Below are 24,264 nucleotides of genomic sequence, written 5' to 3' on the forward strand. Positions count from 1 at the left end.
TTCAGAAGTTCTGTTATCATAAGACTTACTTTTTCCTGTTAGAATATAGTACTGTCTGAAGCTGCTAATTTTTTTTTTTCTTGCAAGCGTTTCAGATCTGTGGGTTTGGGTAGTCTTGTTAAGATGCAAAGGAACTATCCTGTTAGCTTGTCCATGTGTTGGTCTAAACTTTTCAGGTTTTCAACTGATAAATAACTAAGATCTTAGGAAAACTGAACTCCTCTTGCCACCCATTTAGCTGGGTTCTGTATTGATGTTTGTCAGCTTAATTACCATGTTGATGATGACATTATCGATACCCTGACAAATACAGACCTACAGGAGGAGTACTATTTGTGTTGAAGACATAGTAAGAACAAGGGCTTTAACAATTTTATTTTACCATTAGCTGCACATATATTTTGTTAAATATTCTCTGCTTTCAAGCGAACTTACTATTCTGACAGCATGTCCTCCCTCACCTTGTTTACCTCCCCACATCTGGCCTGGAGGCAGGGATGGCTGATAGCTTTCCCTGGACCTGGATGTTGTGTGACTACTAGGGGGTGCTCCAGAGTAATGAAAGATATCATTTTCTTCTCTTCCCGTAGAGGCTGAAATTATCCTCTCAGTCCTTGACTTGGTTGGTAACAACCAGAGGGTAGATTCAGACTTGTGTCTCCAGCTTGGCAGGAAGATATACTTGCTACCAAACAGTCAGGCCACCCTTAATGGTGATTTGTATAGCTTGGGGAACATGTCCTGGAGATGATCCTGATTGATACAGCTCATGAAGGTCGGGCCTAAAGTGGGTTATGCAGACAATTGGAAGGTGTGGTGTGTTTCTTCTGTGATTACTAAGAAACTAGGTTTTGTTTTCCTTGCACCATGCTATTTCTAAAGCAAAACCAGACTTGACAGTCGTCATTGCTTGCACACCACTGATTTTCTCTAATTTGTAGGTGGCTTAATTATTTATAAGAGAGGGAGTCACATACTTTTCAACAGTTTAACAGGTTGGGTAGGTTGGTGTATGCTGTATGTCCTCATTAAAGTGAAGAGACCATGGCGTAACTTTGATTGCCTGGATACTCCAATAGACAGGCTTCTTACTTTCAGTATTGTTAGTTGCTGACACTAAAATGTCTATGCAAGTGGCAAACCAAGCTTATTAATGATTTTGTTTGTATCAGATTTTTTGAAATTGTGTGCCTTGGATATTTTTCTTCCTTCAAGGCAGGAACTTTAAGCTGAATACTGTAATGCTGATTTGTCCTTTTTTGTATACTTTTTTAAAAATGTTTTCTGGTCATGTATCATGTACTTTTCTACTTTTCTTTTTAGTGTAACCCCTGTAAGCTCTAGGTTTGTAGGATTTTTCTGAGGCAGTAACTTTGACTTACGTGCACGACTGCTTGTAGCACATGCTGGAATTAAGTACATAAACTTCCTTCCTGTCCCCACCAAAAGCCAACATTGGTTAAAGGGCTCTTTTATTTTCCCTGGAAAATATAGCTAGCAAGCTCAGAAGTTTGGGAAATTTGGGCTTGTGAATGCTTTTACATGCTTTGACTCATAAAGAAGTAATGAAAACTTCTTTTCTTGACACTGGATTTCCTGCTGTGTTGAATATCTGAAGACAAATTCTCAACAGTTTGGTTATTACCTGTTTACATGTATAAAAATTTTGTTGGTAAAAATGGCTGTTAAAGTTTTCTCTGATACAGAGAAATACCTGATGTATCACTTCCTGAAACACTGATAGTCTGGTAGAATGTTATATCTGACCTACGATGTACATTAGTGGGTGCTCACAGAACTTTTTTCCCTTTCAGACATTTGGCATTATCAGCTGTGTTTATTCCAAAGCCAGTAGGTAACATATTCTATTGAACAAAACCCATGTAAATATTAAGTCCCTTTTTTTTTTTTAAGTTTAGTTATTAATTTAAACACAGTAGCTATGGTGTTCTTTGGTTTTTACTTCTAAAAACTCGCATTGATAAAATAAAATCCCTTAATCCATATCTCAATTGATTTACAGCAGTTGCTATGATGATTTTAACAACTGAAAGTATATTATAAATTCTTGCAGTATTTAATTTGAGAATAGATGTACTGTCCTGAAAATTAGATATGAAAATAGTTTGTTGTTTAAGTATGTGGTGAAACTGTTGTAAGGAACCAACGTATGTTTCACTTTTTTGTTCAGAAAATAATAGAAATGGTTGTGAAATGGAGTCTGTCAAGTTCACTGTTCTAAAATAACTCATAGGCATTTGAGGCTGTTTTCTTACTTTTTTTTTAGAAAAGCATAAAAAAATTTTATATACAATATTTGAAGAGTTTTCTCATTTCTTGCTTGTGTGTTTGTTCATTTCTTCCCACATCTCGCTTAGAGGTGATACCTTCTAGTTATGTTTTTCCTGAGGAGTCAAAACTGAATTCAAAGCTGGCCTTGAGGATGTGAAAACTCATGGGGAAACTTGTAGAAAGGTGCCAGAATTTAGGAACTACGTAAGACTGAAAGTGTATTGATTTTTTGAGAACAGTATGCTGAGAAGTGTGAGGGTAGACATCCAAATGCATCTGTCCAGGACCATTCCCAAGGCTATATTAAAAAGCTGTTTCTTTACATTATCACTACTTCAGGAATTATACTGTGTTTTGTTTGAATATGCTTGAATAAATATGCTTGAATATAATCCTAATAATTTGGAGGCAGCCTGTGTGTACCTTAAAATTTATAAGGAAAGGAGAAGTAATTGTGAAGATAAGCTGCTGCAGAAATGCTGCAGTATCTCCTAGCATCCACTACAAACTTGCTAACCTTGTGAAGAAACCATCTAATAGGTTTTTAAAGCAGAACAGAGGAACAAAGTAGTGAAGAAATGAGCTTTTGCATGTTTCCGCAAAGAGGTAGAAAAATTTTAGAGGCTTTCTAGATTTGTTAATTATACCAAAGATTTGCAGATTTTGTCATCTTTTCTTTAGGCTTTTTAATACAAGCAGAGTATTGTATGAAATATTTTTTTGTTTTGATACTAATATGGTGTATTGATAAAAACTATGCTATATTTATACCATTTGTGTTGGTAGTTATTTCTATTAGCAGTTCTTCTGGGCCTGAAGTAGTTCTGTAGCATTTCTGCTTTGTAAATGTAGGTTTTAAAGGATGCCTTGCAATTGCATAGTTACTCGTGAAAACAAAAAAATCTTAACTAATTCAATATATATTATCAGTTTCCCCTGCATAGCTTGTAGTAGAGCCGATCAGAAGTGCTAATTTAGGATCTCAAAATGCTATTTAGTAACAAAACAAAATAGAATGGGTACATAGCCTAAAGGTGTTTTTATTGCCTTTGTTGCTTTTAACCACACCTGCAGTATGGGAGGCATGTGTGTATTTGGTATGTGTGAGAAAGTACATATTTTTAAGGTAAGTCTGTTCTTGTTTAACTCCTAGGCATATTTACTGAGGAAGATTTTTCTTCTGGTTAATGACAAAGCAAGGAAAAATAAGTGACTGAACACAGTAGTTTTGATGCATACTAAAAATGAACTGAGCAAACTTTAAATGTGTAGCATGTTTTTGTCAGGTGTTAATAGTCCATTTGTCTCGCTGTAGTGCTGGGGCTTAATCTCACTTGGATATTTAATTGTATATAAAATTATTTTGGTAGCTTTTTGCTCTTTGCTTCTTTAAATCCCTCGGCACAGTAATTAAAGGTTGCCTGTTGGAGGTGTATTTGTAGCAGACTTGCAGTCAGATTTCTGTAGCTAGTTTTTTTAGTTTAACACGTAATTCTCAAAAGCTGTTGGAGAAACAGGGTAAAATACTCAGCAGTTTAGCCTGTACTGCGTCCTGGCTGTCAGAGAGTGGTTGCTACTAATAACTAAACTCACTCACATGTGTCCACCTGCCCTGCTTCTTAGCCGTGACCAAAGTGTTGATGTGTATGTACTATGTGCTGGGTTGTCTAAATCATAAGCAAGCTTGTTCAGTTTGGAGACATTCAGTGTCAGGAAGTCCCAGATAGGATACAGAGTACTCCTAGTTCTTCTGCCTTTATTCATGTTCCACAAATTCTGTTTCACTTTTTAGAGGTTCAAAGCAACGTGACCTGTTTGAGATAATAGGTGCTGTGGTTGCACCTGTATTGAGCTTGTGTGACCAAGCACTGAGCTGGATGGTTCAGAGAGCTGAGCTGGCTGAACAGTAGCTCCTTTTTCTGTCTTTTTTTTTTTTTTTTCTCCACTCTCTCTTGACTGCTTTTGGCCAACTCAGCCTCCTGAGTTGCCTGCCTGAGTGATCGTATGGGAGGTGATGGATACTGGGGTTACAGTATCCTTGACTTGCATTGGCTTACGAAGAAGTAAAGCTGCTCTTTTCTGTTTACGCTATTTAAATCAGTAAATGCTATAGATTATTGCAAGAACATTAGAAAGAATTTTAGAACAACATGCTTGATATATTGTACTTCAGCATCTCTATATTCTCATGTTTATTTTCCCTATTTTAATTGTAGGCACAATTATTTAAACATGGCAAAAGAGAAGATTGTTTACCATATGGTAAGTTTGTAATAGCCTGATTTTTGTTTTTAAAGCTATTCCAATAAAAAAAAAAAAGAAAGATTAAACCGATAACAAGTGGTGCTGTAAAGAGTGAAATCAACAGGGAAGTTATAAAGCATGCAAAATGAGGGGGGAAAAAAAGAAGAGATGACAAAGTGAGGGAGGGGCAGATGCAACTGGGGAATGTTATGTTGGAACAGCTCATCAAAGAATTTGGCAGGCGATCACATTGGCCATTGTTGTAATACAGGAACTGAACACAGAACATATAAACTATACGATGTGGAAAATATTTTTAAAAATTCACTAGAACATAAACTAGTTTTATACATAGTACGTTATTTTAACATAAGCACAGGATTTCAGAAGACCCAAATTCAAAGAACCTGCTGTGTACGGGACACAGCTGGAATTGTGTAGCGATACTGTTGAAATGAGAAAAAAATTCTAGTGAAAAGAGATTATAATGGATGCAATTAGGGATAGACAGGTGCCTGAAAGGAGAGCGCAGAAGTCTCTGAACAGTGTAGCTGCATGTTGGAATTACATTAATCTCATGGTGAATCCTGGAATACGGTCAGAACTGACTGCAAAATACTAGTTTGTTTTTTACTGATAGCAGCAAAGAGAGGTAGGGAAGGATGATGGCTAATTACAAAGCACTACAAAAGACCTTGTCAGTTTTGTGGAGCTTATCAAAGCACCAGAAATGTGGTTTGTGTTATTCACAGGAATCAAGCAACAACGTAAACTCACTTTAGTACGCTTACCATTTCACTTAATAGAATTATTTTTACTTCCAAGAAGAAACTTCGTGTATCTAGTGCTGAAAACAGTTTTGTTATCCCAGTTACTAAGTCTGAGATGCAGACTCTTCTTTACAAAATGCCTGAGATATGAATAAAGGTGGAGATAAGATAGTGAAGACAAACAGAATGGAATGGCAGATGTGCTGTACAGCTGGTTAGGAACAAACAGAAAATATTGCGGAATGTCATTGCATGGAAATAGCAAACAGCACTGCGGAAGCTTGAAGAGTAATAAGACTGCCAGATAAGCAGAATAATAAACAGTCTCGATAAAATATGCTGTAGCACAAAATTATGTAATTTAAAAGATGCAACTGTACAACAAAATAGTCATAATTGTTACAAATAGAAGATATTTGTCTCACAACATTAACCCTGCTGGTAAAATTAGATGTTTTGGCCTATGGCATATAGAAAGAATATTAAGTAGCTATGAGTCTGGTAATAAGAGAAAAATCAGGGGCATACCAGTGAATAAATTTACCGTAGAAAAGAAAGAATGCTCACAACTAAGAACCAAATATTCAGACAGAAACTATTGGGGATAAGAAAATGCAAGAGACAAAAAATTTTTAGTTATTACAGGTTACTTACAACAGATCAGAGGATCAAATAGGAAAAAAACCAGACAAATGTCAAAGGAAGATACTGTTTGAAATCTTTTGCAATGGAATGACAGATAGAACTTGATTTAAAAATAAGTACTAGTCCTGAAGCTGCTTGCAGGGGTCTCTAGATATTTTACTAATTCAAGAGTTGGCAGGACTTGGAAGAGGCTTATATTTATATATTCTTAATTTTTTTTTCTGTCTGTGAGTATTAATGTTTCTGCAGTCCTAAACCATTAGTCTCTCTAGCTTTTACAACTGAAAAAAAATCGAGGTTTCTGGAAGGTATTGAAGTAATAGTCATGACTGGCTTTACCTTTTTGTCTGCATGTATTATTTTATTAATATTTTAGTACATCGGGGTAAATCATAAGCCTTTTTAAAAACTGAGATTTTTAAGTCGCATCCTACATTTTCTCAGACTTTGAAATAATTATTATATATCTTTGATCTCTTTGTGTTTTGAAAACCCTGATACGAGACTGGAGTAGAACGTTGCAGAGTATTTTCCCTGTATGATTGCATATTTGCAGTGCTATAGCAAGAATGATAGATCCTTTAGAGCCCAAGTATTACTAATGATCAGCCTTCAAAACAATCATTAATTGTTTCGGGCTGAAAATGCAAAAGGGCTGTTTTATTTGTAACAGGAATGTGTTCCTTGTGAAAATGTTGATTCCTGCAACTTTATGCTCATTAATCCAAGATTCTCCTTTTGTCTGTTTTTTTACTTTGCTGGACAAATAACTTTGTTACCTTTGATGTGCCCAAATGAAAGGTTTTGTTGCTAATTGTTTACACATACACAGTATTTCTCATGTCTGAATGTTTGTGGACATTCATTGTCATAAAAATTTCTGTGCCAGAGGAGTTAAGTTGGTGCTGCCTAAAAATAATAAATGAGGAAAGGGAACGCTTTCTTAGTATGCAGAAACTGTCTGCAGAGTAAATGAATTAGATTTTCTGACTCCTGGTTCTCTTAGACGACTGAAAATTCTGAGATCCCAAAAGATACTTGGAACATGTTACTTCTAGTGAGAATTAGAGGCATAAATACTCTCAGAATCTACATTCATTATAATTTTCATAGTCAAAAGTAATTCTGAAAGCAATCCGTCCTGTTTGGTAGATGAAGGATGTTACCACTATTTGACCAGTGTCAAAGCTACTACAAAGTAGCTAGTAAGACATTTGCTTTTCGGTAATACATTAAAACTCCACATCTTCTGAGGAACTTTTGAAACTTTACAAAATTTTCTTACTGGGATTTTTTTAAAAACAGTTTTTCTAGTGTGTTTATTTTCTTTTACAGCTGCTACTGTACTTGAGTGTCTTGATAACTGCAAGCTGTCAGAAAGTAATCAGATGGTTCTTCGCAAGCTAGGGATGAAACTTGTTCAGCGACTTGGAATGACATTTGTGAAACCGAAGGTAGCAAAGTGGAGGTTAGTTCAATGCTGAAACAGTTTTTAAAAAAACATCCAAAATCACTCAAAAAAATTAAAAATACCTAAATTCACACATTTGACTACTGGCCCTCTGCCCTCCTAACCTTCCCTCCCCTAAAAGAGAAAGAAAGAAATCCCCTTGTTATTTGGGAATTAACACGTTCTTCGTTTGCACTATTTGGAAAAAGTAGATTTCTTCCACTGTATTTACTTTCCTGTAATTTTTTTCAATTTTGGTGTAGTAAACTAGTGCTGTGGCAAGCCAAATCTTTTGACTTTTCATGTTGCACATTACACAAGCAGAAGCCTGTTCCTGTATAATGCATAACTTGGTAAAGATGGGAAGACAGTGACCTTTGTTACTGAACTTGATTTAGTACAATTTTGTAAGAGTGAACATAACTTTTTCCATTACATAGTTCTACCCTGATTCGATAGAAAGTTCACAGGGGAAAAGTGGTTTGCAATCCCACTTTCGTTTTGCATATTAGTCAGGTTTTGGTGTCTGGTTTTACTTATTGCCAGAGGGCAAACTCTTTTCTAGATTTCTCGCACTGATATTTTAAAATTGCAGGCTCCCTTGGTGACTATTTTTATTGTATTTCTTTTACCAACTTTTGAGAACGTCCTTAGGCATAGAAAATTCTTTTTAGGTAGAGAGTGTACCTTGCCCAATGGCAAAAGTCAGTTTAGCATTTAAAATATCTTTTGTAAGAATGTATCTACTCCACAGGCTAAATATCTGAGTACAGCTTGGGCAGAAAGTACTGAGCTAGCTTTAACATTTAAAAAACAATTTTTAATAAGTTGATTTTATTAATGTTTTTAAGGTTTTGGAGAGGTTTTTAAGGCATGGGAATTTTGCCTCTCTTTATTGTCAGCAGTGGAAAGTAGGTTATACTGAAACAGGAAAGGGAGAGGTAATGAAAAGGAACCATTTAAATAGTCTAGCTCTTCTCACCGTGGAAAAGAGACAACTGGGTCAGGAAGAAGGAGAATGGGATACTTTTTCCCTTTCCTTTAAAGCAACCACTACATAACTGGGGAGCTGTGCACTGGGAGTTGTAGTAACTTGACAAGCAGGCTTTATGACAGTATGTACCTGTTTCAGTTGGAACTTAAATTAGAAAAAAAATTAAATCAGAAACTGTGTCTGGTTTTTGTGCAGATACCAGCGTGGCTGTCGATCTCTGGCTGCCAATCTGCAAGCTCCGGGTTCACTTGTGCAGAATCAGATGATAACAGTTGCTGCTAATGAAGCTGATGATGAAGCAGAATATGACATTCCAGGAGAGATTGAAAATGTTGTAGGTGTGTTAAAACCAGACAAATTATTGTAAGACCTGCAAATTAAATGTATATTGGAAAACAACCTGCTTAATACTAAGAAGGTCATGTGGGTATCTGTGCTAATGTGAACAATTGGAAAGTTTATAAAATTTCAATCTCTGCAACTGATTAAAATATAGTATATTTTTGTCATGATTTGCATTTTAGCATCTCAAGCAGAAACTTAATACTGTAGCATTTGTTGTGGGATTGGGGGATGGAGTTGCTGAAATACCTTTTACCAAGTTTATCCAGTAATATGAAAAAGATATCTTGAACCTTTCACAGATGGAAGGATGAATTAAAATTCATAATGAAAAACAAACCAAAAAATTGTGTTACGTGAAAGCTAAAGAGTTATGATTGAATTTTGTAAGCTGCAGTAATATCAAAGGAACGGCATTTTTTCATTAGTATGTAGTATACAGCAGGTCCTCTGCTAGCTTGCTGGTGGATATGCTGTAAATAAATAGGCAAAAATTGCATCAGAAGAATTTTATAACTGAATAATCTAATGAACCATTGAAAACAGCACTATGACCTCCATTTTGAATCTTTCACAGTACTTAAAATTTCAAACCAAATTTTCTCTTTTAGAAAATTATTTTGACATCTTGTTTCTTTGATTTTAAGTTGTATAACAAATAGAAGAAATCTGGATGCAAAAATTTTTATTTAAACTGGGGGACGGTTAAGAGGGAAAATGACTTTTGAACGTTTTAAAGAAAACTTTCTGTTGTGAAAAGAGAATAATCTGTTTTGTTTAAATAAAATTATCTGCAGAGCAGTTGTTGGTTGGACTGAAGGACAAAGACACTATTGTCAGGTGGTCTGCAGCAAAAGGGTAGGTTTCTTATGGTTGCTCTAAACTAATAAACTAACATAAAGAACATAAAAGTACAGTCTGATGTAATCCATAATTGATAATTTGCGTGTATTGTCAATATTCACAGTTACTTCAGATGGCTTTAGCACAGCTCATGGTAAAAAGTCATGTTTGTATCTTTTTCTGGGTGCTTATGAAATTGGGCTAGTCTTCAGGAAAATTTCAGATAGGTTTGGAAATAAACATTCTGGATAAGACTTAACTTGAAGGGTGGAAAGTAGCATTTCTTCAAAATATGTTTTTCTCTTCCACTTTAAAAATGTATTTCTGTGTTACGTTCACTACTGTGTAGCTTTTGCTTCAAGTTTGAGATTGTTGTTTTAGGGTAGTGCATTGTCATCTTGAAGTCAGTCATTTTATTGTAAATTTCCAGTAACTAAATTTTTTATTAGACTTATTCATCAAATGCAGTATTAGTGAATCACTGTGTGATTATTTTTTTTTTTTCTGTTAACTTCTGTAGAATTGGTAGAATAACTGGAAGACTTCCAAAAGAATTAGCAGATGACGTGATCGGGTCTCTGTTGGACTGTTTTAGGTAAAAATCTTATTTCACTTTTTACGTGCATCTGAAACATGTCCGCTTCTGAAGCTGGAGGACAACGGTTAGGAAGACAGGTCTAAAAATCTGTCAATTTTGTTACCATCTCCCAGATTTCAAAATCTTCTAAGGCGTGGATGTGCTAAGCGTGTTCAATAACGAAATGATTCCTAATCCTTTATCTTGACCCCATTCAAAAGTAGTGTGGAAGGACTGAAGTTGAACTTTGGAAAAATAAAAATAAAAAAGTCTCATTAACTTGCTGCTTTAAAAATTTCTGGTGTTCATGTCTTGAATGCTGTTCAGAAATGTAGAAGAACTGGAAATGATATTCAAAAGGGTTCTGAGGATTGCCAGAGTTTGGAAGTGTTTTGGAGAGTGGTGCAATATGCTTGTTCTTCCACTGTACCAAGGAACGTACTGTTGGGCATGTCAGAGAGGCTTTTGGGCTAGCTGAAACTTTGGTTTGATCACATATAGCTGCTAGGATGTTCTTCTGACGGATATCTTGTTGGATATCTTATTTCTGCATCCACGTAGAGTTTGTAAAGGACTAAATTATTAAAACAGTATATCGTATGCCTTTTTTTATATACCGGGTTGCTTATCACATCTGCATTGAGTACTTGAGCTTTAAGATCTAAACTAGTGTTTCAGACTACGCTAATAACAAAAAGAATAATTTCTTTATTGGCAAAAAATATTGGTAATGTTCAGATTGCCACTCAGATGTATTCAGTTTTAGAAAATCTTCTCATATTGATTGTGAGTACAAACTAAACATACCAGCTCAAAGGGTAACACATTAAAAAAGAAGATACAAAGTCTTAAAAACTTGCAAGGAAAGTATCTACTTGGCCGATACTTCCACTGTGCTACTGTGATTAATTTAAGAGGTGCTGCTGAGCTCAATTATCCCTGGAGCTTCAAAGACCTGTACTCACCGTGTTTTCTTTCCTTGTTTTTCAAGTCATAGGGATGAGTAATCCAACTAGTAATTGAGTGACCTGCTTTCTTCAGAAGCACCTGGGAACAAATGCAGACAAGGACAAAGGGAATCTCTTCTCTATTCTTTGCACTAAATATGTAGTGATCAAAATAAAAAGAAGTCACTTGCTCATCAGAGGCACTCTAAGTTATATCTCTTGGGATAAGAAGAAAAGATTTCTTATATAAAATAGATTAAAAGACATAAGACAGGGAAGAAATAAGTGATCATTTTTCAGAGTGTGGTGAGAGTATCAGCACTGCGTCTCAGGGGTCTGTATGAGCCCTGTGCTGTTCAAGATACTCAAAAAGGATCCTAGAAAAAAGGTCAACAATGGAGTGAGGAAATCAATTGATGATTTCAAGTTAGATAATGTAGTGAAAACTAAAGGTGACAGAAAAGAAAATGTTATATAAGCCTAAGTTAAGTAACTAGATAGTAAATGACATATGTAATAATGTCTAATGAATGCAAACTAATGCACTTAGGGAAAAATGCAGCTAACTATAAAACAGGTGTCACTACTCAGGAAATACATCTTAAAGTTACTGATAGTTCTGTCAGAATGTCGGTGGAGTGCTCAGTGGCTGTCAGAAAAAAAGAAGGCAAATGGAACATTAGATATTATTAGGAAAGGAAGAGATAACAAAACTGAATCACTGAAATGGGATTTAACTGATGGGGATTCTTCCAACTGGAAAGAAAAAGTAAAGGGATATAATGCAGATATATAAAATCATAAATATGAGAGGGGAAAGAGGGACAGCGAGTAATTGTTTTCTATTCACTCTTTCTCATAATGTGAGAACTGGGAAGCATCAGGAAGTACATTTTCACGCAATTATAATTAAACTATGGAAGTCATTGCCACAGGATGTTATGGAAGCCAAAAGTGTAAAGGGAGTTCAAAAAGGGATTATACAAATTAATGAAAGAGAGTCCCATCACAGGTTGTTAAATATGACGTTCTGGCTGCAACCTCTGGCTTGGGAAGTCTTGGTACTGCTGATTGCCAAAGCAAGGAGGGGGCTAATAGGGGAATGATACTTGATGCTTCGTCTTTGACCAAACATCTGCTGTTGATCCATGTCAGAGATAGGACACTGGGAGACATGCAAGTTTGATACGACCTAGTCTCTGTTCAGCACTTTGTTCTTAGATTCCTATTCCTAGTTTAATACAGAATGTTTAGTCACGCAGCACGCAATCTTTCCTCTTTTCACTCCTTTATCTGCCAGTCCACCAAAACTTGTGTACCATTTTTGATATTTTGTGCTGTGCTCACTACAAGTTGCTCTGTTTTGGTTTATGTTTTTTAAAGGCGGATAAACCCCACTGTTTTTTCACTGCATAAGCTCATATAATGTGTTTATTGGAAACTATCACTTGAAGCTCCTTTGCTAGTTAAGGAGTGTATTTGGCATTAAATTTGTTAGTTGTTTTGGGTGCGTTCAGTAAAACTGCATCTTTTGCCTGTGTGCTAGAAAGTTGTTTTCCTTTTCTGGATGAGTTTCAGGTATTGTACTCTTCTGTATCGAGTTTACATTTATATTGATAAATGGGTTTTCTGCTTATTTGATCATGTTTATAGCAGTATTTATGTTGCACAAAATGGGAAAGAAAACATGTTCAACATGTCATTCTTATATTTGAGAAGTCAGGATTAATAGCACAACATATGCTGGTTTGGATTATGTGCCTTTTAAAATGTTAGGAATTCACCATGAAAAATGAAATCCGAAAAGGGAAGGCTAGTCTTAACAAAACTTATCTTTGTTCTAAAATTAGTTTCCAGGAAACAGACAATGCGTGGCATGGTGGATGCCTGGCTCTGGCTGAATTAGGCAGAAGAGGATTGTTACTCCCTTCCCGAATTTCAGATGGTGAGTTGTAGTTGCTGAGTGTTTGTAAGTTCATGAATTAACAATTTATAGTGTTAGAAATTGAATGTGTGGCAATAGACTGGAATTTGCTGCTGTGAGTGTGCTGAATAATGACTGTAGTATTGAATTCTAGAGTAAAAAATACGCCTATGGGGATATTTAAGGTACTTCTGTCAAAAGCTTTGTCTTGGGTGTGCCTTTTTTATCCTTAATAAATTTTTCTGTCCAAAATTAAATTAGTTTCTTGGGGTTTTCTTCTTCCTTCTTCCCTCCCGTGTTTCTTTGTACAGTTGTATAAAAATAATTCTGTATGTCTTTATATTGTGTCAGTGTCATTATTTAAACAGAATATATTAAATAATTGATGAGTAACTTGCACTTTAAAGCTAGTAGCTTATGCTGTTTGTTTCTGATTAAATTTCAGAGGCTGATTTCACGTAATTTATACAATGAACTGTTTAAGTTTTTAAAAGAGTTTTGAAATATCAGGATGGAAAGAAAAATAACAGGGCAAAGGAATTGTTTCGGTTTGTGTTCTGTGTGTATCAACATACAGTGAAGCACAGAGATATTAATGTGACAGTAGTAGTTCTCGGTTTTGTGATTTTGGTCAGTTTTTTAGAGTTGAAATGACAAAAGCATAATGTACTACACATCCATTATTGGGCACTTTTACAGCAATATCTTGGGCTAGATGGTTCTTTTGATCTCATCTGTGTTGAACAGAAAGTTGAACACTAATCATCAAAAATGTTTAAAAACTGTTGTTTTTTGTTAGTATGTTAGGTTGTTTTATATTAGTAAGTTAGGTTGCCAAATCTTTTCTATTCTGAAGATATGTTGACTTCTTCTAGAAGTAGGGTATTTAACACAGTTTATTATTCTGTCTCCATGAAGAGTTCACGTCCAATATAGTATCTGTTTTGCACGTGAGAATTTTTGTGCAGCTAGCTTTCAGTTGGTTTCCCTTTTCTAATTACTTTTGCCCTGTATGATAAAAATGAAACAGTCCAAAAAACCCCAACTTTAAGAATGGGAAGTCATCCAAAGGTGAGCCTCTGTTTTAGTTCTAACAAAACTGAAATTGTACACCTCTATCAAGGAATCAGGATAGCCTCACATAATAGAATTTTTTTAATCTAAATTAGGAGTTTAATGCAAGTTTGATATTGTATAGAACTGCAAAAGACATGAGTGAATCCTAGCTTTACCAGTGATTTGACCTGTGCTGTGAAACCATCTCCGTTCACTTTCTAGGCTGAGTTTTTGTATTTGTATATGTAGAATGGAGATGATAGTTGTATCCATCACACCCTTCTTTTTCTGCAGAGGTGTAGTGCTGCCTGTGAAGGTGATTTTAATATACATAGGTTTGTATGCGAATTTTTAATTTGTCAGATTGCATAAGATGTAGCCTTCTATTACTGGGGTGGAAGAATATAAAGCTAAGATAGGGGAGGAGGGGAAGGAGGGAACACAATCATCTTAGAAAGGTCTTTCTGGTAAAGAGAGAGACATAAAGTTCTAAGGAAAACCGATTTTATAGGAAAGTTTCTTAATAAAGAGTGCTAAGAATTCCAACAGTCGCTATATAAAAGGATGGGTTAGAAACCGAATCAGAGACTACGGTTGACTAAACTGCAACTCCTTTGGTTACCTGATACTCAAGAATGAGTTATACAGAAGGCAGAAATGTATGATACTGTGAAGGATGATGTAAAAGAGGATAGTCTGAAATTGTAGGGATAGAATTTGGAAAAACTTGAACGTAAAATGTTACATCTTAATCAGAGTGAAACCTTTATTATTGCTGAGCAGATCTAGGCTGCAGAATAGCCGTGGCACACTTGACATTGTCCCTTCTCCTTTTTTTTTTCCCTTTTGCTTTAATGGACCTTGCTTTCCATTTAAATTAATTTGAAAAAATAATTATTCTAAATACCGTATATTCTGGTTTAATTTGCAAGTCTGCCTTATGTAAGAGATCCAATCCACTACTAATGTAGTAATTCAAAGTTGATTCTAGTAGTTTGGAGAAAGACAAAAGAATGAATTCTAGAAGTTGGAAGAAAACCTAACAAAATGATTTAGCAAATTAGGACAAGTGCAAAGTAGTATTCCGAGTTAGGAATAAGTAACAGGACAATTCAAGAGAGACAGGTAACAAGAGACAAGTTAGGAATAAGTAATTGGACAATTCAAGGGAGCCACTTCTAGGCAGCAGTCGTACAGGAAAGGATTTAAGAGTTCATGTGGGTCACCCACATGAATCAACAATTTTATTTATCTCAGTAGAACAAAAGGTGAAAAAGAAGTCATAAACAGAGTGTGGTAATCCTTCCATCTCCCTTGATGCTAAAATTATGACACATAGGGTACTCATCTTAGGACATCACACTTAAATGATTTTTTAAAGAAAGCTAGCCTAAAGCAGCAAGAAGCATGATAAGAACAGAAAATAAGACTGACAGGGAAAGACTGAAAAAGCTAAGGCTATTTGGTTGAGAAAAGACAAAGCTGAAATCTTATTCTCCTCTTCTTAAAAGAAAACCTTTACTTTTGACAACTGTTTTCGGTATCCAGAACAAGACTACAGGTAATGGGTATAATTTGCGGCAAGAGAATAGTTAGATAAGCATTAGGACTGATTTTCTTATTCTAAAGGAACTCGAGCCCTAGAATAATTTGTTTATGGACATTGAGTTACAAAGATTCTTGTTAGGAAGGACAGAAATCAAATTAATGACGGTGTGGAGAGCTGTTTGAGCAGTTAAACATCATGGTTCCCTTAAGCCCAGTTTTTATTTAAATTGAGAAATGGAGATGAGGTAGACGTCACCGCTGGAGCTTGTTTTTATGAAGAATATTTGTATAGAGATGGGGAAGAATAAATCCTTGAATTGTATGGAAAACCACCAAAAAGTTTTTCCTCGTTGACTTAAAGAAATTCAAATTAACAACAAAAGAGATACATGAGGGTGGTTTTTTTTTTTTAGATTATGGATAAGGGAAACTATGAAACTTTCTGCTTCCAGAGATTAGTGAGGCCAATAGCTTAACGTAATTTAAAAACCAGCAGCAGCGATCTTAGATGCCATAATTTCATGTTTGGAAATTATGGATTTGGTAGCATACGTCCCTAAGCTTGAAGCTTTAAACTTGGCCTAGGAAGCTCTTTCTCCTTATTTCATCACATACTAATGTACAACTTGAGACATCATACTTTCTTACTGCCTTGCTGTTGTAGTTAGAGTTAATTGGAGTTTTTCTGTTACCGTATTCCCTTTGTTCAAACTCAGATTGATATTCTTGTCTTTTGATAATCTAGGAAAAACTTTTCTCTATGAAAGATTAAAATTGAGATCAATGTTGTTACTCTTCTGTTGTTTCTTAGCTCAGAAACTTAACCCCTGTAATTTACTGTTTAATGGTAAACTACTTAGAATGCTCTGGCTAAGCTGTTAGCTCAAAACACCGTAGCGCAAAAAATTAGGAAAAAAAATAATCTGGGAACTCTGCATTGCACTGAATGCAGCTCTGCTTCCTTACGTGGATTTCTACTTACTAGTAATGCTTAGGCAGATGAGGATGTCTCTTATCTGGATAATGAATCGATGAGAAATGTATGCCCATAGTTCTAAGTGAATAATACTTAGTCTGGGTTTGTTTTACTTAGACTGATGGTGCATACTGTGCAAACTGATGTGAGGGATGTATACAATGGAACAGCCTTATTTTAGTTAAACTTTTGTAGAAGTTTGGATAAGCTGGAGCTTTGTCATAGGGAGCTAAAGTATGGATGAATTAACTTGCATAATAAACTTCCTTCACTGAAGGAAGCTCCTTTTTTAGAGTTGATTGGTATTCCATGCCAAATTCTATTTGTAAATTGAAAATTTAGCTAGCAATTTCTTTGCTAATTTTTCTTCAAAAGATGTGTTACAGATAGTGTAGTGAATGTATTTGTGCTCATTAATGACTTTCCATATATTTTAAATACAGGTCACAGATTTATTTGAAAAATTGCAAGTTTATATACACAGTTATAGAAGCAGAAAATGATTTTAGGATTTATATAGAAGCACACTGAAACTGATAATTAGTGATACACGTATACTGAAATAAGACCTTCACCAGGAGAGTTTGTCTCAGGTGAAATAAATTATATAAATAACCTTTTAGGCTTGGAGTTTGCAGGTTGCCTAGTGTCTGTCTAACCTCAGAGGATTAGGCAACCAAGTTGTTTAGATCTTCAAATTTACAGTATTGTTTTTGTAGTGGTTCAGTTAAAGGTGAACATAAATTGCATTTGTTAAATTGGTGCAGGCTTTTTTTGGTTTAACTTGAATCTTGTTCTTGGTAAACATAAGAAAAGCTTGCTTGTACAAGGTTTGGATCCATTTGTTTAAACTGGTGTCTGCCCCTGAGAAACAAAATTTGGTCTGTCGTTTTGTATTGTGGCATAATGGCAAACTGTATTCATACACAAAACAGTTTTTACAGTAAATTCTAAATAGCCAGGTTTAATCTTAAGCTTATTTAAACTACTGCACAGTGAAATAAAAAGTTTTTTAAAGAAAAAAGACAAAACCCCCTTATTAAATGAAATTAAGCCTGAAAAAGACTACGACAGTATGTTATTGAACCATATTGTTTCTCGATCTTTTAAGAAAAGAAGTTGTAAAAGTTATTTTACATTAATACAAATGCAAAAAACCTTAAGGATTCATCTAATGTAGTTTGGCTTTAGTAATGAATGCAAAAATTCACTCATCAAAATCTGAGCTTATACAAGGGAAAGTTCAATTACTTAAAAATATTAATATAAAATTATGAACATTATTTACATGGGAGAGATTGAATGTATCTCGTCATGGACCAAACCCAATAAAAGATGGTTTGTAGAAATTTTCTGATGTTGCTAGTAACTAGCTTCTATGACCAGAAACTCATTGGAAAGTGAAGTATTAAGATACTCTTGTTCTCTTCCTTAAAGTGAAGACTCTGCTACAGTCATTTGGCCTTACTCTTTTAGTGCCTTGCTGTGATTTTGCTGATTCTTTTTGATTTGTCCTTTTTTGTCCTTTTACTTTTTGATTGCACTGAGTATCCTGAGTATCAGAAGAATTAAGAGTAGCTTCTGTACCTGAAGCGTTACTGTCCTGAGGACTCTGCCCTTCGTTGTCCATTCTAACTTTGCTCGGGCTGTATGCAGCTAGCTGACAGAGAGCTACAGCTGCTGTCTGTTTCTGTTCATCACAGCTGTCAATTATTCTTAAGTCTTGAGCTTCATTACAGTGAGCTGTGAAAGATTTGTCGCAGGCACTGTTAATAGCGTTCTTGGGGTTACATGCATCTGCTCCGGAGGTTTCATTTTCGGTGTTTGGAGAAGTAGCAGCACCATCATCATGAGAGGGACTGTGGAATGACGTTTTCAGGCTTACTGTGTTACAGGAGTCTTTTACCGAGAGGTTCAAAGGCATGTCTTGCAAGTCTAGGAAGTTCTGACTTTCTGTTTTGGATGTGGTTTTGTAGGCATGCTCATGAATAGGTCCTGTGTTTGTGTCAGCCTTTTTTGAAAGGTTAAGGGGAACTATCCCTGTGTCATCTTCCGTGTTGGACAGTGAGCCTTCATTGTTAGGGCATTCGTTCTGTGTATGTGAATCTTCATCGGTGACGTTAATGCTGAAAGAAATGAGGAGAAAAGAGAACTCACTATCAGTTGCTCTTTTAAATTGGGGCTGAGGAAGTGGACAGGAAGAAGAGGAAAAAATCTGGCTAGAAGTCTGACAATTTTGTTGTTTCTCCTTTAACCTCCCCCCAGTCCCTTTCACCATACACATTACTATAATACAGGGAATTACCTGAAATATACAGGCACCTGCATAGTAATGGTACTGGAAATACCAGATACATTCAAGGAGAATGAGTGGTCTACTCACTATAGCAACTGTGAGTTGTACTGTGTTTTGCCCAGTTAAGATAGAACAAATTATCTCAATGCTGTAAATTTAAGTATATTTTAGGGGCATCGGCTGAAAAGTATCCACCTATATTTGTGTGTCCTGAGTAAATCTGACAAGAATTTGCAAAGTGATTTTATTATTTTACCTGGTAGGTGAATCTCCTCTATCTTGCTGTGTCTGCACACTTTGAAGTAGAGTTGGTTGATCGGTGCTTTTTCTCACAGGTCTGAAAGCTGTGAAGTTTTCTTCTGGTTGATCATACTTGCCAAGTGATGTGGAAGATGACTTGTTAGAGAGGTCAAATAAGCCTTCACATGCATGGCTTGTCTGAGTGAAGTTGGTTGGGCTAGGTCTGCCAGGGGAGCCTGTTGCTGCACTTCCTGCAAGAGGGCTCATTTTAGCATTCTCTCTTTCATTTTGGTCATCTTTAGAATGACTTTTGGCATGCAATAATGTAATTTCTTTTTCATAGTCTGCTTGTTTTTTATGTGAACCTAGAGGGTATTGTTGGGACGGGCTTAAAGAAGCTGGATACAGCAAGGTAGTTTCTTCCATTAGGTGAGAATTTTGGTCTCTGTTAATACCAGCTACGTGTGAAAATCTGTAAAATGGAGGATCTGTTGGCCTACAAAATCCATATGGTATCGGAGGGGTGGAATGATACTGTTGGAACAATCGATAGTGTTCATACGCTGACGGATTTATGGATTTTGGAAGTGGCCCGGGGTGGGGAAGAAAGTGTCTTTGATCTTGTGTGCCATAGACAGACAGAGCAGAGCTTTCACACTCTGAATTACCTGGTAGCAAGTAAGGTGTGTAAATAGCCAGCCTGTGCTCATAAAAATGGGGTGAGTACTCGGGAATCATCGGTTGCATGTAAGGTGAAATGGAACCAAAGCCTTTTGTGGGAGCAACTTTATGTGAAAACTCTGGAAGGAAAGGAGAACCCGCTTTCCACGGATGACTTGGTGCATGAAACGCAGACTTGGTGTGAAAAGGTGAACTTTTGTTGGAGAGTGATATAATTTCAGATACTTCACTTGTTTCTGGGCCTTTACTATCTCTGTGTTCTCCTACAGGAACGAAAGCTGAGGGCCTTACAATGCTGTCCAAAAGGGGCTGCATGCCGATAGCGCTTTCTGTTGTAGAACTGGCAGGGGTTAATTCCTTCTGAATAGCAGGTTTTTGTCCTTGAATTGCTGTGTTTGTTGCCTGGTTTTGCAATTCAACGTTTTCCTTGGCATCTTCTTTTGCAAAGGGATATTGAGGCTTTGAATCGAGATTTGACAGTCCATTTGTGACAGATTTAGAAGAAGTTGGTTTGACTGTAGATTCAAGCTGGTTGATCTGTTTGGGCTCCAAGGAACTGGTCTTTGGACACTTGATAACGCGATCCTGCTCTGATACTAACGTGATGGAGTTTTTGCAGAGGCCATACTTCATATGGTTAAAAAGATGGGATTTCTCATTGCACGTAAAGGGGCACTGAAAGCACTTGTACTTAAATGGCTTTCCTGGTGGTCTTGGGATGTAATGAGGCTTCTTTGGTTTACGTTCTTTGAGGAGACTCATTTTTTTTCTGCTGTAAACAATTAAATGTAATGATTCTTTATAAAAACTTTCTTGTGGTTAGCTTTCCTCAGTTTTAGCCTCTTGATGTTTCCAGTTTTTCAGGTTTCTAGAATCCTCCTTCCCAGATGAGGAGAGGAAGCCAACTCCCGTGGTGTCTCAGGGAAGAGGGGGTGCCGGAAAACAGCACTTCTGCAACTGGTAGTGCAGGAACTGTAAGGCAAAGTTTAAAATTAGTTGTAGTGGAACATTGGAACTAAATACAAAGTGATATATTCTTTTGACTGTATTCCCTGTCATATTACATATGGCGTGTTGTGGGGTTTTTTTAAACAAAACCAAAATGCCAGATGCCAGACGTGAGATAGACTCGCACTAAACTTTAACATCCTTCCGCACCTAAATGCGGTCACAGAAGTGGCCTAATTTTCAGCGGTGCTAGTCACCTGCCACTGCTACTGGCTTGGAGGGTTTTCTTCACAAACTGGAGGAACGTTTGTTCAGATGAAAGTAGAAATCTAGGTGGAGCTGTTGAGAGAGAAGTGGAGGTGGGTAGGATGAGAAGAGGCAGGTCCTGGCAGCAGCTGGATATGGGGCAAGCTCGTCAGGCCGGTTGGGGAGAGAGAGGAGGGAATTTCCTGCTTTGGTGCAATGAGGGTGGAGTGGATTGGTTGCACTTGGGGAGCTGACTTGGCTCTTTCAGAGACTGACCAACCCCCTCTTTTAACCGGCACGGCATTTCCTAACAGCCTAATCTCAATGGATACCTCAAAAGTGGCCAATCTCTCGAAGGATAAAACCACACCAATTTTCTTCCTCTTCCTAATTCAATTAAGAGAAATAAGCACTGCAATATCTGACTAATAGAATCTTCTGCTTGATAAACGCATTTCACATTCTTCTGCTGTGTAGCACCTTACATATTGCATATCGTTAACACAGACGCACAAGTGTATCAATTCAGGTAAAAAAAGTGTCTGACAGCAATTGATTTATAGGGGAATGATCTATCTGCCTTTCTTCAGAAAAACTAAGGTTGTGGATACTTTATACAGCCTAGTGATTTGCTCAGTAGATAAGTCAGGAGGGCTTGTATCAGCTTGTTCCATTATGTTCACTGATTCTGAAGGCGTGAGAAACTCTCAGAGTCAAGTTCTCATGATTTTGTAGGATGTGTTATGGCAGAGATCTAAAAACTGATGATTTCATCATGAACTATAAGCATCATTATCAAAATGATGACTGTTGCAAAACCACGTACTGTATCTATTGTGTTACCCGAAACTACGGGAATACTAATTGTAAGAGTGACTAGATAGCTTGATTTTTTTTTTTTAAAAAAAAGCTTTTTACATAGAAGTTTGAATTAGTAGTATTAAAATACTAAGTTTATGAAAAGAATTGCTGGTAATTACATGCTGTGAGATTTTAGTTAAAGTAGCAATGTTTTGCATTTCTTAAATCAGAGATTATTTAATAGAAAATGACATGCAACACATTATGAAAACTGAAGGCAACGCTACCGAATTGCTGCTTGTTTCATCAGGTATAGTAATTCTAGCAAATTGTATTAAATGTTGTTTCTGATGCCATAGAAATATTCATTTTGTTAAAATAGTAATTTTGAAGGCACCCTGAAAAATGCAAAGCTGCTTTGTAAGTAGAAAAAACAATCCAGCTTTTTCTTAAAATTAACAAATGATTAAATGTGCGATAGCCTAAAGAAAAAGCAATGTGTAGAGAAGTAGCTTTTTATTTTTCATGTTTTAGCAAAGCTTTTTTTGGTTGGTTGAGTTGAATACTGAAACTGTAACAAAAAAAGAATTAATTATACAGCAGCATGTTGAAATCTTGTTATTGCAGTCTGGTTAAAATGGTAGTTCAATAAATAAAAAAAAAATCATATATTGTTTAAAAATATTTTAAATAATGGTGGCCAGAATTCCTTTGAAAGATTAAGAATAATGCTTTTACATTAAAAAAAAAAAAAAAATAAAAACTGAGGCGTAGGAGGGGAGGTCCGGATAGGGAACTGGTCTTTTTTTTTTTTCTGCCTTAAATGAGCTTGTTGCATTTATTTTTAACTAATGATGTATAACTAATGTGGACAGTTTGTAATGGACTTGATCAAGTCAGTTTGTACCTGTTGTTCTTTATATCTTCTTGGAAGTACTTGTACTAATTATTCTTAAAAAAAAAAAAAAGATATTGTTGTCAAAACTCCATTGCATTCTTAGTTGAACCATTTATGATAACAGTCTGAATTTGCATTCAGGTGCAGCACTTATAATAAAGAGATGTTAATTAGATTTTCTTGTTCTGCTAGCTTTCCTCTTCTTAATAATGAAAATTCCTGTGTGTCCTGTTCCCCCCCACCCCGACTTTGTACTTGGTATTTAACTTTGATTCAAGTTATTCCTGTTCAACAGAGTGTTAACTATCGTTTCTTAATAAGATAAAATGCATTGTTGCAGTTTTAATGTTAGAAAAGTAGAGCGTTGGAGCTGCTTTGCCATGTGTACAGCAGGACAGAATTACAACAGCTTTTTTTTTTAAATTTGTTTTTGTCTGCTCAGCCTGCAGACAGTAGCGCTCCCAGAACCTGCTGCTCTGACTTGAGAGGTGTAGAACGAGTAGCTTATTTTAAAGGGTGTTTACCCTTTCATAAACTTAGGCTAGTGTCAGCCAGATGAATGTTCTGTTTCTCTCTTTTACTATTTAATCCTTTTTTTTCTCATGGTTTAAAAATGCCAGTAATAAAATATTTCTAAACCCAGACAAGAAGGATAATTTCTCCTCCAATCTCTGAGTAAAACACAGGAGTATCTGGCAGAGGTACATATTTCATAATTAAAAAAATTGAAACTATTTGATCCCACACATACAGCTGGAAAAGACATTAATGGTTTAAAATAGGTGCAACCAATTAAAACTGTCTCTATATAAATAATCTTAGTTACCTAGAGTTGTGCAATGTATGTTTTGTGCTACCAAAATGAATATTTGGTACTAGAAAGAAAAATCAAAATAAGTAGTTGCTTTTTCCTTAAATTTGAATGTCATAACTTTTGATATCCTTTAAAAATGGGGAAAAATTCTTCAGTAGCAGGATGGTAATTTCCATGTAACTTTTTTTTTTTAGATTGAGAATTAATTTTTCCTGTATACCTGATCTCAGAAATGCAGATAGTTATATATTATTATAAATTTCTAGGTTTGAAATGTAGTAGTATTATTTATTTATACTTTTATTGAAAACAGATTATTCAGATAATATTGATTAAACTTGATGTTGTCTTACTTGTTTGTTTCTTGTCAATAGTATACCTCCTCAAGGCTTTCTAATCCGTAGCCCTTTCCAACCTGAGACTGATAGCTGCAAGTTTTCTTCTTTCTATTTTTTAAAGATTATTGTTGCTACCTCCTTGCCTTTAACATATTAGCAAGTTCAGAAAACAAGAATATCATTTAACATTGTGTGCATGTGTGTGTATAAATATATAAACAAAAATGTACGTGGGTATATGTACACATATATACACATACGTATTCATACACATGCATAAACACACATATATGTACATCTACATATGTGCATGTTGTTTTTTAGGTTTTTAAGTAGTCTAAATTGTTTGAGATGCCCAGCTGATCAAAGAGGAAATTTCAAAATGTCTTTTATT

General features: G+C 35.8%; 2 protein-coding genes across 2 annotated transcripts in view; one reads left to right on the top strand and one right to left on the bottom strand.

Annotated features, from left to right (window-relative positions):
• Positions 1-24,264, top strand: part of TBCD (tubulin folding cofactor D) — a 113,410-nt gene that overhangs the window by 14,989 nt on the left and 74,157 nt on the right. The window contains exons 8-13 of the mRNA XM_009888818.1: positions 4,509-4,554; positions 7,287-7,419; positions 8,591-8,733; positions 9,535-9,595; positions 10,101-10,175; positions 12,955-13,049. Coding sequence (XP_009887120.1) covers positions 4,509-4,554; positions 7,287-7,419; positions 8,591-8,733; positions 9,535-9,595; positions 10,101-10,175; positions 12,955-13,049 — 553 coding nt within the window. The remainder of the gene's footprint in view (positions 1-4,508; positions 4,555-7,286; positions 7,420-8,590; positions 8,734-9,534; positions 9,596-10,100; positions 10,176-12,954; positions 13,050-24,264) is intronic.
• ZNF750 (zinc finger protein 750) lies at positions 18,017-20,587 on the bottom strand. Its single transcript, XM_009888807.1, has 2 exons — positions 19,161-20,587; positions 18,017-18,734 (listed from the first exon to the last, which is right to left on the bottom strand). The coding sequence occupies exons 1-2, from the start codon at positions 20,585-20,587 to the stop codon at positions 18,017-18,019; spliced, it is 2,145 nt and encodes a 714-aa protein (XP_009887109.1).

The sequence above is a fragment of the Charadrius vociferus genome, unplaced genomic scaffold (assembly GCF_000708025.1).
Source record: "Charadrius vociferus isolate BGI_N301 unplaced genomic scaffold, ASM70802v2 scaffold281, whole genome shotgun sequence".
Lineage (NCBI taxonomy): Eukaryota > Metazoa > Chordata > Aves > Charadriiformes > Charadriidae > Charadrius > Charadrius vociferus.